The following is a 14562-nucleotide window of genomic DNA, read 5'->3' as shown; positions in this document are numbered from 1 at the left end:
TCAACTGAACAAACACCAACTAATTCACAAAGTTCAAAGTCCAACCTCTGACTCACCAAACAACAACATTCAAAAAAACAAACAATTTCAACAAAAACACCAAAGAAAACTAGAAATTACTATCCATTGAACCAAAACAAAGCAAAAAGTTTCAATCTTTATTGATAATTTTTGGAATTGGAATGAAGAACAAGTCACCATCAGTACTACTCTGCTGTGTTTGTTGCCAATAAACAATCTTTGTATGGAGGATTCAAACCCCAAGAAAAGTTTTGCCTCAGATGCTTTAATTACTACTCTCAGCAACTCAATCCAAGCTCTGGGTAGGGGATTTGATGTCACTTCTGATATTAGGCTTCTGTATTGTAAAGGGGCTCCAGGGTCTCGTTTAGTTCATCTTGATGAGGAAAATCGTGTGGATCTTTTGCACCCAGATGGGGGTATTTTGCTGCCAAATGTTACTGTAGACATTGAATGTTCACAAGAGTTGAGAACCATTGAGGCCACACCTGTTTTTACCTTCCATGAGGTCAGCTCACTTTCCTATCAATTTGGGAGTTTTTAGATTATGTGTGTGGTCCTCATCTTTTAAGTTTATTAAATGATGTGCTAAATTGGTTGTAGTTGTTTGGTTTTTCAATTTCTTAATTTTGTTTAGTAGGTAATTTTTTCTGCATTTGTTAAATAGCTGTATTGGTAAGGGTTGGTATTTGTTTCTTGTTTTTGTGTAATATGGTAATGATGGTCAAGGTAAGATAAACTATTTGAGTTTAGGCTTAATGGAGATTTGGATGACTAGATCATAGTGATTGTACACTGCTGTGATTTTGGTGTGTACAGTGTTTTTATGATTCCTCTAATCTATATTCAATTGGATAGTTCCTCTGGTATTTGAATCATGGAGCTCTTCCACTTATTTGAAGACCCCTTTTTGGTGTCTATTTTCCTGGCTTGGTGAAGTGGGGTTGTCTGTATTACTCAAAATGCTGTTTTTTTGGTTGTCCTCAAGCACGAGACTTGGAGGGGTCTCTACTTGTTTATACTGATAAATATTGTTGATAAAATGGTTACTACAGTAATCTCCAATGGGCATTCAAGGAGCTGTGCATAAAACTTTGATGAACTTGAAAGAATTTGAGAAGTAGCCTATATGGAACATTTGACGCGTTTATTTGTGTCAAGGCCAAGAGTCATAATATGTGACTCTGCACAAGATATCATCTTGTCACCTTATGTAGAAATTGTTGAAAATGCACGCATATAGCTAAGCGGATAGTTTAGTTTCCCAGTGACCATTTTTGCTACTTCAGTATGAAAACATGTCATTTTCTGGATCAGTATGTATTCTTCCTGAACCATAGACACTATCTTCTATATAAGAATTGATAGTTGATTTTCTTGCATGATCATTTTCTGAGGTTATCTCCTGTTGCTAAATTTATACACTGATAGAAGGGGAGGTGTAATCGAAGTGCACACGGGAAGGGACTCACCAACTATGAGAACTGAAAGAGTTTAAAAACACAATAGTGATGACCCTCCCCTCCAAAAATAGGCAGTTTTTTTTTGCGTTATTTCCAGGATACCAACCTAGCTTCTGTTTTCTTACTAAGCATTATCCATCTCAATATCCATGCTCCTTCTCCAGCAAGTACTTGCAGTTGCAGGAGATGTTTACAGTTTAATCCTGTCTTATTAATTATGTATTTAAATTGCCTCGTGTTTGAATTTCTAGATGGCAAATCACTTCAATGCAATCTCCAATATATCTGGAGATGTCCCACTTGGAAGCTTTAACTCCATGTTTAACTTCACTGGTTCATGGCAACAAGATGCGGCAGCTACTAAATCTCTTGCCATGATTGGACATGTTATCCCACTCTTTACAGTGAGATTAGTAAAGTTTGATTTACTTCTACGAGATGAAATCAAGCGTGCTGTTCCATACTCTTGGGATCCTGCATCACTGGCAAGGTAAAGTATCTAACATCAGCCTACATTTCAACATTTTGGTTTTTAATGGTACTGCGTCATTTTCTTTTGATAGCAATGTATTATCGCATTCAGATTTCTTTCTAATGATCAGGGAAGAATATAAGCAGTTGTCATTTCTCTGTGGTGCAACTGTTGCATCTTTTACTTTTCTTTCTTTTCTGAAATTGCATGAACTTGAGGAGGGGGTGACCTATAAGAATTTATAGGTACCTGTGCTCCAGTACCATTGATATTCTTTTGCTCCAAATAGTATTCCCTGTAAATTCTTACTGTTGTTAACCTTAATAGCTATGTGCAGCTAGAAGAATCTTTCTTTGCGAATTCAAGCTTCTTATGCCCCGAACTTATGTATGAGAAATTGTGGATGTATAATATGCCCAACATGTGCTGAACTCTGTTTTTTCTGCTTTTGAAGTACACCTGCTTATCGATATCTATATGAGAAACAGCCTCACTGATCCAAGAATAAATTAAGGCATTAATTCGATTTCTTTGACCAATTCTTTGCTGTTTCTGATATTGATATTCTTTTTTCAGCTTTATTGAAAACTATGGCACCCATATTGTCACCTCCGCGACGATCGGTGGTAGGGATGTAGTTTATATTAAACAACACCAGTCATCTCCTTTGTTAGTTTCAGACATTGAAAACTATGTGAACGACATTGGAGAGCAGAGGTTCTCTGATTCGAAGAATCTCTCAAGTGCCGGACCTTTAAGATATAAGGACAAGGTTAGCATATCTTATGTCTCAAATGGTAGGCTTTTGGATACAGTAGTGTTCAACTGACTTCTTGAAATCTGTTTCTTCAACATACTCCCATATTCTGTATATTGAACATTCAAAATTATTGGAATTATCCTACTGCAGGATGTTACAGTTATTTTTCGCAGAAGAGGAGGTGATGACCTGGAGCAGAGTCATGACAAGTGGGCAAGCACTGTAGAAACATCACCAGATGTGATCAACATGACTTTTACTCCCATTGTGTCATTTCTTGAAGAGGTGCCTGGAATTAAGTACCTGAGCCGCGCAATTGAGTTATACTTAGAATGTGAGTATTGTATCGTATTACTATTGATTCCTCTTCATTTGCATGCAGATTTTGATTCATTCTCTATTGGTTTACTTTTCGAAATCAAATGAGCAAGAACTCCAAGAAAATAATTAATAGTGGTAATCCAGAATGATTGTACTGTAGTTCTTGAGGGTTACTCTTTTATTTTCAGATGCATCTCAAATAGTCCTCCCACCGACCTTGAGAGCTTGAAGGGGTATGCAACACTAGGCTGAAAACATCTATTTATTTTTTGTGAAATAGGTGATACATATTTAGAAACTACACAAAGTACTCACAGTTTCTAACTTTCTATAATTATAGTATTTGAAAATGTTTGAAAAGAGCTATAAAATGGGAAAAGGGAGTAGCAGAAAAGCCACATTCCAAGTTTTTTATGTTCTGTAAAACAAAAGATTTCACAGCACTCTGAGTTGACGTGACTTTTGCGTCCGTCATCTTTAGGAAAAAACTGTATTTGGGGGGATGGGTGTTGAAGATTGAATAACTGACATGCAAATAATTTTCATGTGTGTGTGGGCTTAGAGAATTTCCTGTTTGTGTTCTAAATATGAGTCAAACTTCTCAAAACATGTCTATTGTCGTCTGATGTATTTCATTATAATTTTTTCAGACAAGCCACCAATAGAAGATTTACAGTATTTCTTAGATTTCCAAATAGCTCGTGTGTGGGCTCCAGAGCAAAATAACCTTCAAAGAAAGGAGCCTGTATGTTCATCCCTACAGTTCAGTTTGATGGGTCCTAAGCTCTATATTAGCCCGGATCAGGTATTCTTCATACTTTTGTCCAGATTTCCTAGCATATCACTAGCTACAGCTGAAATATTTGACATTGAATTGCCAAAGGATCTTGGCTTTCCAATATTGCATGCACGTACCTTGTGCTTGTAATTTTTTCCTTTATATGGAGGATCAATATGAAAAAGTACGAACTGGACTAGTTCTAGAAAACTTATGGGATTACATTGGGTATGTTGTTGTTTGTTTTATTTTACAATCTTAATTATTAAGAAGAGTGAAACCAAAAAGATGTGCAACGGTAACTTCATGATGAATTCATATGTAGTAAGCTTATAGAAAACTGGCAGAGTACAATATCCAAAGGGTTTAATAGTGGAACCGGCACAGAAAATGTTGATTTCCCTTGTTTAATGATAAATCAACTATAAGTCTAATGTGCTATAGCATATTTTTGTTCTGGAATGGTGAAGGATTAAATTTGTCCCAGCTATCTGATTGCTGAGGTCTCTGTCCATATATGGTCACTATGGAATGTGGATTTAGGAACAACTGTCTAGTAACCGTCCTTTGCATGCAATTGGTATTACTGTGTTAATGTAGTTTAGGACTCGACTGATGCATTTGTTTGTAATCACAACCTCAAAATTTCTTGTGAACATTCCTCTGTTAAAAAAAACAAGTTAATAGTCCCTACCACTGGGTGACTTGTATAGTCAACAACAACAATAACATACCTAGTGAAACCCCACAAGTGGATCTTATCCCAACCTCGTGGAGGTAGAGAGGCTGTTTCCAAAGGACCCTCGGCTCAAGTGCAGTAAACTGGAGTAATTATGAAGACTTGTATAGGCAACTGCCCCAATTGATGGAACCAGTTTCTATTCACCAGCACTGCTACTTGTATTATGACTATTTGAGTATCATCATAGGGAATGCTATGCAATGCCATAGATGAACCAGAAACAATATGGAAAGAAGAACAAATTAGATATCATTTGCCGTTTACCCTAAAATTTTGTAAATTAATCAGCATAATCAATTCCCACAGCATTGAATATCAAGGAGCTCTCTGAAAACAAAAGTTACTTAAATGGAAACAAAACTTGAATATACTCATGCATACATGCATGTTTTGTAACTTTCCCTGTTTATTCATGGGCAATATTTAAAGCATTTTGAGCAAAGTGAAACCCTCCAACATGGTCAAAGCAACTCGTGCTCAAGCTTCACATAAAAGATACCTTGCCTGGAATGACTCCCACACTTCATTTACCTTGTAATATTGTTGAAATGCTTTCTTACCAATTCATAAATAATGGATTAATCGGAAGAGTACTATTTTGATGATCCCAAACATTGTCTTTATAAGAGAGCGACATAGTAGTATGATTTAGAATTTTTATGTCACAATATGAGCTGGATATAAGCATAACATGAAGGAGCTTATGAGTTAAACAAATAAGAAACTACAAGAACATTGCGCTTCCAACCATGAATATTGCAGAAGTAAAAATGCATTGGAATAGCGAGCTGATCTTCTAGGTTGGGGGATTACTGGATGGTTATCAGTGTGGAAATCTTATCTAGATAAATGTTGATCAATATCAACTCGTTGCAAGTTCAAATATTATTCTTTCACTAAATCACAGCACCACTTTTTCAGGTGACAGTGGGTCGTAAGCCAGTGACAGGGCTCAGGCTCAGCCTAGAAGGTGACAAGCAGAACCGTCTTTCAGTCAATTTGCAGCACCTTGTTTCCCTCCCTAAGATCCTTCAACCCCACTGGGATGCACACATGGCTATAGGTGCCCCAAAATGGAAAGGCCCTGAAGAGCAGGATAGCAGATGGTTTGAACCAATCAAATGGAAAAATTTCTCCCATGTAAGCACAGCACCAATTGAACATACTGAGACTTCCATTGGAGATCTCTCTGGTGTTCACATTGTGACGGGGGCTCAGCTTGGTGTTTGGGATTTTGGTGCCAAGAGTGTCTTGCATCTTAAACTCCTCTTTTCCAAGGTACCTGGCTGTACAATAAGAAGATCGGTATGGGATCACAGTCCATCAAATCTATCAGCAGTACAAAGGATTGATGGTTCTTCAACTTCACTTCAGAACGAAAACAAGAAAGGTGATACTTCCAGCCAAACAGGGAAATTGGCAAAAATTGTAGACATGACAGAAATGTCAAAGGGGCCACAGGATGCACCAGGACACTGGTTGGTAACAGGAGCTAAACTTGGAGTTGATAAAGGAAAAATTGTGCTAAGAGTGAAGTATTCCCTGTTGAATTATTAATGCGTTGTGTTGTATGTGAGATTAAAGCATTCTTTGGATAGTTTAGATATCATGTTATTCTTCTGTAAATTATGTTAGCATTGATCATTCATTTTTGTTAAGGCTATTTTATAGCCACCAGATCAGTGTACTACTTTTGGGTGTATACTATGTTAAATTTCCAGCATCTTACAAACTTGTTCTGTACTGAGACTGAATTAAAAATGTTTTTTTCTTAAAAAAAAAAGTCAAAATCAGACAAACGAATTAAAACTGGAGTACGTAGGCTAATTTATGACATGCTAGTTAATGCTACGTGGGATCTAAACAAAGTATCCACGTCCTTTCTTCCACCTCTATAATTCTCAGTTTCTCTTCTCTCCCAAATCATAGAAAAATTGAGTACTCTTCAATTTTTTCATCATAAACCATATTATGGCTTCTAGTGATGAGGCACCAGGGGCGATGCCTCCAGGTGACGGCTCTGTTCCTCCAGGAAAATCAATGTCAATTGGGCAGCATGTTATAGACAAAGGCGCTCAATTGATGCAGTCCTTGAAACCCATCAAGCAGATGAGCCAACATGTTTGCACTTTCGCTATGTACAGCCATGATATCACTCGACAGATCGAGACGCACCACTATGTGAGTCGAGTCAATCAGGATTTCCTCCAGTGTGCTGTTTATGAGTCCGACGATTCTAAAGGACGTCTTATTGGTAATTCATTAATTGACTCCTGGGTTCATTTTAATTCTTGATTTGTTTGATGTTGAGTCGATCTTCTCACTATTTCAATGATTCCTATAGCATAATTTTTTCATGAATTTGCTGTGAAAAAAACCTGTAATGGTGATTAGTTTCTGTCTCGGCTGGCGATGGGTTATATTGTCTTGGACAATTCGAGCTAGCTTTTAAGTTTGAATTAAGCCGATGATATTGGTTGTAGTGAATGTTTGTGATAGTGCAGGAATAGAATATATAATATCAGATCGAATCTTTGAAACTCTTCCAGCAGAAGAACAGAAGCTCTGGCACAGTCATGAATACGAGGTAATTGATTTCCATTTTGTTCATGACATTCTAACTTATTCAAAAACTATGAAATTGACAAATTAATACTTAAGGGGTAAAATGTCTACTTGCAAACTCTGAATATTTTGAATATACAGATTATAGCAGGACTTTGGGTGAACCCAAAAGTTCCAGAGATGGTCCAAAAGCAAGAACTGAAGAATCTTGCTCCAACTTATGGCAAGTTTTGGTGCACCTGGCAAGTTGATCGTGGCAAGTCGTAATACCTTTATTTCCTTTAATTTTGAGAAATTATGCCTTTGAATGGTATGTTTCAACACAAAAAAAAATAAAAAATCTTTCCGTCTGAAATGCTGAGACTCGTCCCCAGGCTTAAACTTGTTGAAATTGCAGCTAGCGAGCTTGACTAATAAGATAGAAAAGGGCTTTTCTCGCTTGTTTGAAGCCATATAAGGTTTTTCTTCAATTGGCAAACAAGGGGGGCCGAGGTAATGCTTTACCCCATAGCCCTGGGGCTATTTACAACTAACCGATTAAGAAGTCTCAGACGTACTAGCACTCATCAATTCTCCCACGAGGAACCCCTTTTTGTTATGCTACTAATACTTACTCTGCTTTCAAATACCCTTTTCTGTGTAGAACCTCAGTCCTATAATCGAAATAGGATCTATTTGCCTGAACCTTACTTCTCTTTTACTGCTGGGGTCATCTCTCTATGTTAAAATACAGTAAACAATCTACTATCACAGGTTATAAATAAGACACTATACATTAATGTCGTGCGAGTTGTTGCCTGACATAGGAAAAATCTCATATTGTGGTGGTGGTTCAGGTGATAGGCTTCCACTTGGAGCACCTGCATTGATGATGTCTCCACAAGGTGTAAATTTAGGCATGGTGGCACCAGAGCTAGTGAAGAAGAGGGACGGAAAATATGGCATTTCTTCAAAGGATTTGGAAAAGACGAGGGCGGATATTGCAGGGCCAAAGACCACCATGAATCCTTATGCAAACTACTGGATGCAAACTGGCAAAGGCTTTGCCATTGATATGGAACTCACTGATATGAAAAAGACTGCACCTTTTCCATGAAAAATATAATCAATTAGTATAGTGATGTCTCTCTATATATGCATCAATTATTATGTAGTATTAGTATAGTATATCCATGCTTTATGTGTTGAATAATGTAATTGATTGAACATCTCTTTTAATAGTAGCATAACTCTTGAACTCACCACCTCGGTTGGAAGTGAGGAGTGTTTACTATCTGAACAACTCTATTTTGTCAATAATAATATTACTATCTAAACAACTCTATTTTGTCGGTAATAATATATTGAGCATATGATATTGAAAATATATATCAAGTACATGTATCACCTTAGGCCATCGAGTTTCAATGTCATATAAACTCATAATAACCAATTAATGGAACGCAAATATGTAATGTCATGATTAAATATGTATATTACTCGTCCGTTGCAATGTATATACTATAATTTATGCAGTATCGTTTAATTATGTATGAAATTTAAGAGGTAAAAAAAGTGAAACTTGTACTTTAAAAAAAACAAGTCTTAGATATTCGCTAGTTTCAATTTATTTGTATGGTTTGATATAGAAATAATAAAGATGATTTTAAAATTATGTCCACTATAGAAATGTGGACCACTATGCTTCGTAGGCTGAGGCAACTCCGCAACAGAGATTCAAATTCAAGACCTCTAATTAAAAATGAAAGAGTGATTACCACTTCCTCGTTATTGAATAAGACAGAATATGTTAATTGTTGTTTGTCTTTTTATGATCTTTTGTCTTTACTCTCTGTATCTTGATGAACTCTATCCATGATTCTATCCATCTCACATAAAACACAAATACTGAATACGTGTCATCAAATGCTTAACACACGTTACTACGTGGCATCCAATTGCCACCTCATACCCTCTTGCATGTCCACCTGGCTACATATCCCACAAATCCTCTTCAAAATCCCCTGAAAACAGAACATCATCAACATCTTTCCAGAGCAATCTCCTATCTTTTCATAAAAACTATTTCAAACTTTAATTTTTTTTTCTTAGTGTTTTTTGTATTGATCCAATCTATGGCTGCAACTACGGCAGGGAGCCATGGGGAGCAGATACCGCCAGGAAAGACCATGACAACGGAGCAACACATACTGGATAAAGGTGCTCAAATGCTGCAGTCTTTGAAACCAATTAAGCAAATGAATCAACATGTTTGCACTTTTGCACTCTACAATCATGACATGAATCGACAAATTGAAACTCATCATTATGTCACACGACTCAATCAGGATTTTCTACAATGTGCTGTTTACGATTCTGATCATTCCACCGCCCGACTTATCGGTATTTATCCTTTTATATTATTCAGATTTGCCTTTTTCGTTTTGGAATTTCTATTTTGCTGATAAGTGATGAATTTTTCATTTTTGTGTATAGGAGTGGAGTATATAGTATCTGATCGTATCTTTGAAACCTTGCCTAAAGAAGAACAGAAACTTTGGCACTCTCATGCTTACGAGGTTTGTTCCTTTTTAGTAGTACTAATTTGCAAACTTATTCAACAGTACAACAATTTAATGCCCAGAACTAGGCTCGCACCCGAGATCCCTGGTTTGGTTTAGGATGGAACAGTCCCTGCACCACAACTAGCTAGGATATTATTCAATTCCTTCATTTTTTTTCAATTGATCTCTCTTGGTTTACCCTATATATACGGTAGATTTTGAAATATGAGTATTTTGCAATAAATTGAGGAACTTATTTGTTATTTGATCTTTGTGGAAATGGGGCAGGTAAAATCAGGATTGTGGGTGAATCCTAGGGTTCCAGAGATGGTAGTGAAAAAAGATCTTGATAATTTTGCAAAAACGTATGGAAAATTCTGGTGCACATGGCAAACAGATAGAGGTAACGGTAACATTCCTGATTCGAGCGTTCACAGCATAAATCAAAAGATATATATTCCTGATTTTGTTTATATATTTAATGTGGGATGAAAAAGGCGATAAGCTACCAGTTGGGCCACCATCACTGATGATGTCTCCACAGGCGGTGAATTTGGGGATGGTGAAGCCAGAGCTAATCCAGAAGAGAGATGACAGGTACAATATGTCGACTGATGCAATCAAGAGAACGAGGCTGGAGATAGCGGAGCCAGAGTGGATTAATCCTGAGGCGGATTACTGGAAACAGCATGGCAAATGCTTTGAGATCCATGTTGAGGATGTAGAAATGAAGAAGATAGCTCCTTTTCCATAGATCAAAGAGTGCATGCTAGCTAGCAGATTAATAAGTCAAAGATTTTGACATTATATATACTAGTCTTGTTTCTCTTTTTCGGTTTTGTAAAATAACAACGAATATGTTTTTACTTTGACGTATGTTTCTATTTAAACAAATTTAAAGAGAACTTGAGGTCTTGTCGTTCGAACTTAATTAGCCAGGTCATGGTGTGAAGCATATAACCTGAAAGTTGCAACATCTCAAAATAAAAATCGTCATATTAATTGAAATAAAGAGTAATTTCTTTTAGCAAATTATTTGGTTTTTACCCAACTGTGCCGTCTTTCAAAATGAAGAACTTGACGGAGGTAAGCACCTCATCCTCTTTAAGGTTGCTGCGGCTATCAGGAATGGTAACCTATGAATAAAAGCGCCGAATATCTATGAATGATCAGGATCGGAATGTCAATCGACAAGTTCAGACTATGATGACTAGCATCCTCACTTATGCAACGAAAGCAAAAAAGGGTGCACTTTCAAGTCAAAGATTGCGAGTTTGAATCATCACGGGAGCTAAAAAGGGTGGAACTTCTAGGGTGGATAAAAGTAATAATAAAAAGTTTGAAGAACTTTATAAAAATTAGGGAAAATATATTCGAATTTTGATCGAAATTGCGCTAACAATCCTAAACTTTGGACAATACTTATTATCTTGTATTATTTAATAGTGTCTTTTAAAAATATATAGATATTTAGTAGACATCATAAATATTGCATCATTATAAATAGTAACTTGTCAAGCTGGACACTTATATATCTTTAAAATATACTACTATATTAAATAGTGCATGAGTAATAGCTCTTGCCCAAAATTTGAGATTATAATTTCGATGAAAGGTTGGATATATTTCAAACTTTTTTTTCTTTAAAACTTATTAAGAACAGGAAATGTAAGGGGTTAGTGAAAATTCTTTCACTCAACAAAAAGACAATTAGTGACTTAACATATTTTTCTTTTCTCTTTTACAAATACTAGTATACGTATCTGTGCGATGCACGGATAATATAAAAGAAAATAATTATGTTGTATATTATTCTCGAACATATATTATACATTTGTCTATATGAAAAAATTATTTTAAATTAGTATTTCTCAATATTATGCCTTGAAAAGGACTCAAATCTCTACGCTCTTTAATGATTGTCACATTTCCATTCATGAGTTACTCTTGCGTAATTGTTATGGCGATTAACATAGAAAGTTTCTCATCACTTCTTAACACATATTGAATACTTGAATGGTATATTTGTAATTTTTATGTCCATACAACAACAAAATAATTTTTTCATTGACGCATTATGCAGCCCGAAAATTATGAACAAATTTGTTAAGAGCATCAAATGTTATATAAATTATTTATACATAATTAAATGAGTAATGGATACGAAATGCTAAAATACAATAATTAGATAGATTGTCTCAAAATGTATATTTTAGTCGTGTTATATATATATATATATATATTACGAAGAACTAAATAAAAAGATATGACTCAATTTTTATTATTATTATTATAGACGTACTTTAAAAATAAAGGAACAATAGAAAATCAATATTATTAATTACCTTGCTTTTGAAGGGAATCTAATAATAAATAATACGTTATCACGTGATTTAAAAATTTGAGTAGTGTATAATTATTTTTGTAATATGCACGTTTTTAGTAATTTCATCATCATGATTATCCTCGTAATTTCATTTTTCATCTTTTTAGTTTAATTTTGGCCCATAATATTGTATTCCCGTTTTTTCTTTCAAAACTGAAAATATTTTAAAATTTTTATCATTTAATTTTACCGCATATATAATCAGTTAAAATAAAAATAAAAATTAAAGATGACCGCTAAGTGTGATTATATATATATATATATGAATAAATCAAATATTTTTTAAAAATAATATTTATATCTTGATTTAAGTGAATAAATCACTTTATAAAAAATATATACAAATTATGTGTTATAAGATTTATATAAATATTGTTGTTCTCCTTTCTTGTACTTTCACTTATTATTCCTTTGCAAATATATTCGATTTTTCTTCTGGCATCAAATAATATATTCGCCCCCAAAGAAAAAGATGAAGAAAAGAAGAATTGTAACACAAATAACATTACACATTTGAAGAATAGATCCATTAATTTTTTTAGTTGAATTTATTTATGTATATATTGAAAATCTAGATAATGGATAGAGCAGTTTTAGATAATCACTTTAAATTCAAATTCAAAAAGTAACTATTCTGTCGTAATTTTAAAAAAATAAATATTACGTGGATCGGTTTGTTACGTTTTTATTAGTTTTATATTTGTTTATATTATTATCATTATTATATTATTATAAAAATCTAGATAACGGACAAAACATATACCACTTAACTACTCTGCCATGTTTCTTTTAAAAATAGTACTACATGTTTTTTCAGTTTTTTTTTTCATTTTAAATTTTGTTATTTTTCTTTTTTTTTTATCGGATTTTAAACTTAATTTAATAATAATAATAATAATATTATTATTATTATTATTATTATTATTATTTGTTTTGCTATAAATAAGGAGGTTGTGGAAAGATAGAAGTATTTTTCCAAAAAAAATTGATTGTTTGTATTTGTATTTGAATAAGGAAATCAATAAACTTAAAAAATTGTTTTTTTTGTAAAAAATAAAAACACAACAGATAATTAAAATTATTTTAAAACTTCTCGTACTCTATTCAAACATATTTTGTGGATATAATACTTTCAAACTTCTCATGAGTTTCTTCTTCTAGTGAACTCTCATTTTAAATTAGTGATAATATTTCATCAAAATATATTAGTGGTACAGATCATATGAATGAATATCTTAAACTTGCAAACTAATCAATAAAATTAATATGAAAAATTGCAATGCTTACGTAATATATGTTGAGAAAGTGGAAGGAAAAAGAAATTTATCACACTGTAGAATCATATGCCAAATAAATTCTCAAAATCTAAAAAATAATGTTAAGTCTCCAGAAATCTTAAACAAAAATCAAACTAAATATAAAATCAGCAAATACATAAAAGCAATATTCATAAATGTACCTTTATCCAATTGTGCCGAATTATCAATATGCATATATTTCTGAAAACATTGATGGATTTGACTTTCTGAAATTTCTTAATTGTGTATATATAGAGAGAAAAAAGAGGTAATGGATAGAGCAGTTTAAGAAAACCACTTTAAATTCAAATACAAAAAAATTACTAATTTATCATTTTAAAAAAATAATAATTTAATAATATGTAAGTTGGTTACTTAATTTAAAGAATCAGTTATATTTTTTTTAAAATAAAATATATCTTTATAACCATTTCTTTTAGTTAGTGGGCAGTTTTACTATTTATTTATTTAAAATGATTGATGCACAACGGTGTTTTTTAAAATAAAATTAATTGGAAAAATTTAGAGATATAATCAAAGTGACAATGTTTTTTTTCTCCTTTTATACAATTAATTTAAGTAAGTTTTAGAATGTGTTAATTTGATGTTTGGTCTTCCTGCACTTGGCAAACGTGGGTGGTAATTTTTTATTTTTTTTTGAATTGGATGACATTTATCTAATTATACCACATTAATTTTAAAACCCCTTTTGTAGTTTTATTTTATTTCTAAAGATTATATATCTAAAAAAAGTACAGATAATTAATTCCACAAAAAAAGAATTATGCATCCTATTTTTTCGAACTGTTTTAAAATTGTTTATCGTTTAGTTGTAAAAACTACTTTTAAATCATTTTAAAAAACAATAAAAAGTTAAGGTAAATTTAAATTTTTGAATTTAAAAAAAAGCTGTAAAAACTGCTTGTTGATTTTTTCTTTATTTTTGTAGTGTTTGCAATTTTTCTTTTTTCTTTTTAGATTTTAAATTAATTTAGCAATTATTAAATTATCTTTTTTTGTAGTGCTGACACGTAGGCGGTTTTTCTTCTCCTTTTATATATAGATAGATTACCGCAAAAATATTGAATGACAATTAAAAGTTGGTATCATTATATTAAATTTCTTTAAAATATTTAACACAATTATGCTATATTGCTGTTAAATCTGGTAGTGTTTGCCCCTGCATGGGACTATAAATATTCGGAACAAAAAA

The 14562-nt window shown here is 33.2% G+C and overlaps 3 protein-coding genes across 3 annotated transcripts; all 3 read left to right on the top strand.

Annotated features, from left to right (window-relative positions):
• Nucleotides 1-6280, top strand: LOC102588070 (MACPF domain-containing protein CAD1). The gene is made up of 6 exons (XM_006358011.2): nucleotides 1-529; nucleotides 1736-1974; nucleotides 2533-2728; nucleotides 2867-3050; nucleotides 3688-3842; nucleotides 5479-6280. Exons 1-6 carry the CDS (start codon nucleotides 245-247, stop codon nucleotides 6112-6114), a joined length of 1695 nt encoding a protein of 564 aa, XP_006358073.1. The 5' UTR covers nucleotides 1-244; the 3' UTR covers nucleotides 6115-6280.
• Nucleotides 6281-6477: 197 nt separating this feature from the next.
• LOC102587751 (uncharacterized) lies at nucleotides 6478-8363 on the top strand. Its single transcript, XM_006358010.2, has 4 exons — nucleotides 6478-6811; nucleotides 7062-7144; nucleotides 7264-7378; nucleotides 7959-8363. The coding sequence occupies exons 1-4, from the start codon at nucleotides 6529-6531 to the stop codon at nucleotides 8216-8218; spliced, it is 741 nt and encodes a 246-aa protein (XP_006358072.1). The 5' UTR covers nucleotides 6478-6528; the 3' UTR covers nucleotides 8219-8363.
• Nucleotides 8364-9162: 799 nt separating this feature from the next.
• On the top strand, nucleotides 9163-10554 carry LOC102578250 (uncharacterized). Its single transcript, XM_006358071.2, has 4 exons — nucleotides 9163-9504; nucleotides 9598-9680; nucleotides 9954-10068; nucleotides 10163-10554. Exons 1-4 carry the CDS (start codon nucleotides 9237-9239, stop codon nucleotides 10417-10419), a joined length of 723 nt encoding a protein of 240 aa, XP_006358133.1. The 5' UTR covers nucleotides 9163-9236; the 3' UTR covers nucleotides 10420-10554.
• Nucleotides 10555-14562: the final 4008 nt, after the last annotated feature.

Source organism: Solanum tuberosum, unplaced genomic scaffold, assembly GCF_000226075.1.
Source record: "Solanum tuberosum cultivar DM 1-3 516 R44 unplaced genomic scaffold, SolTub_3.0 scf00265, whole genome shotgun sequence".
Classification (NCBI taxonomy): Eukaryota; Viridiplantae; Streptophyta; class Magnoliopsida; order Solanales; family Solanaceae; genus Solanum; species Solanum tuberosum.
This window is presented reverse-complemented; position numbering and strand designations above follow the sequence as displayed.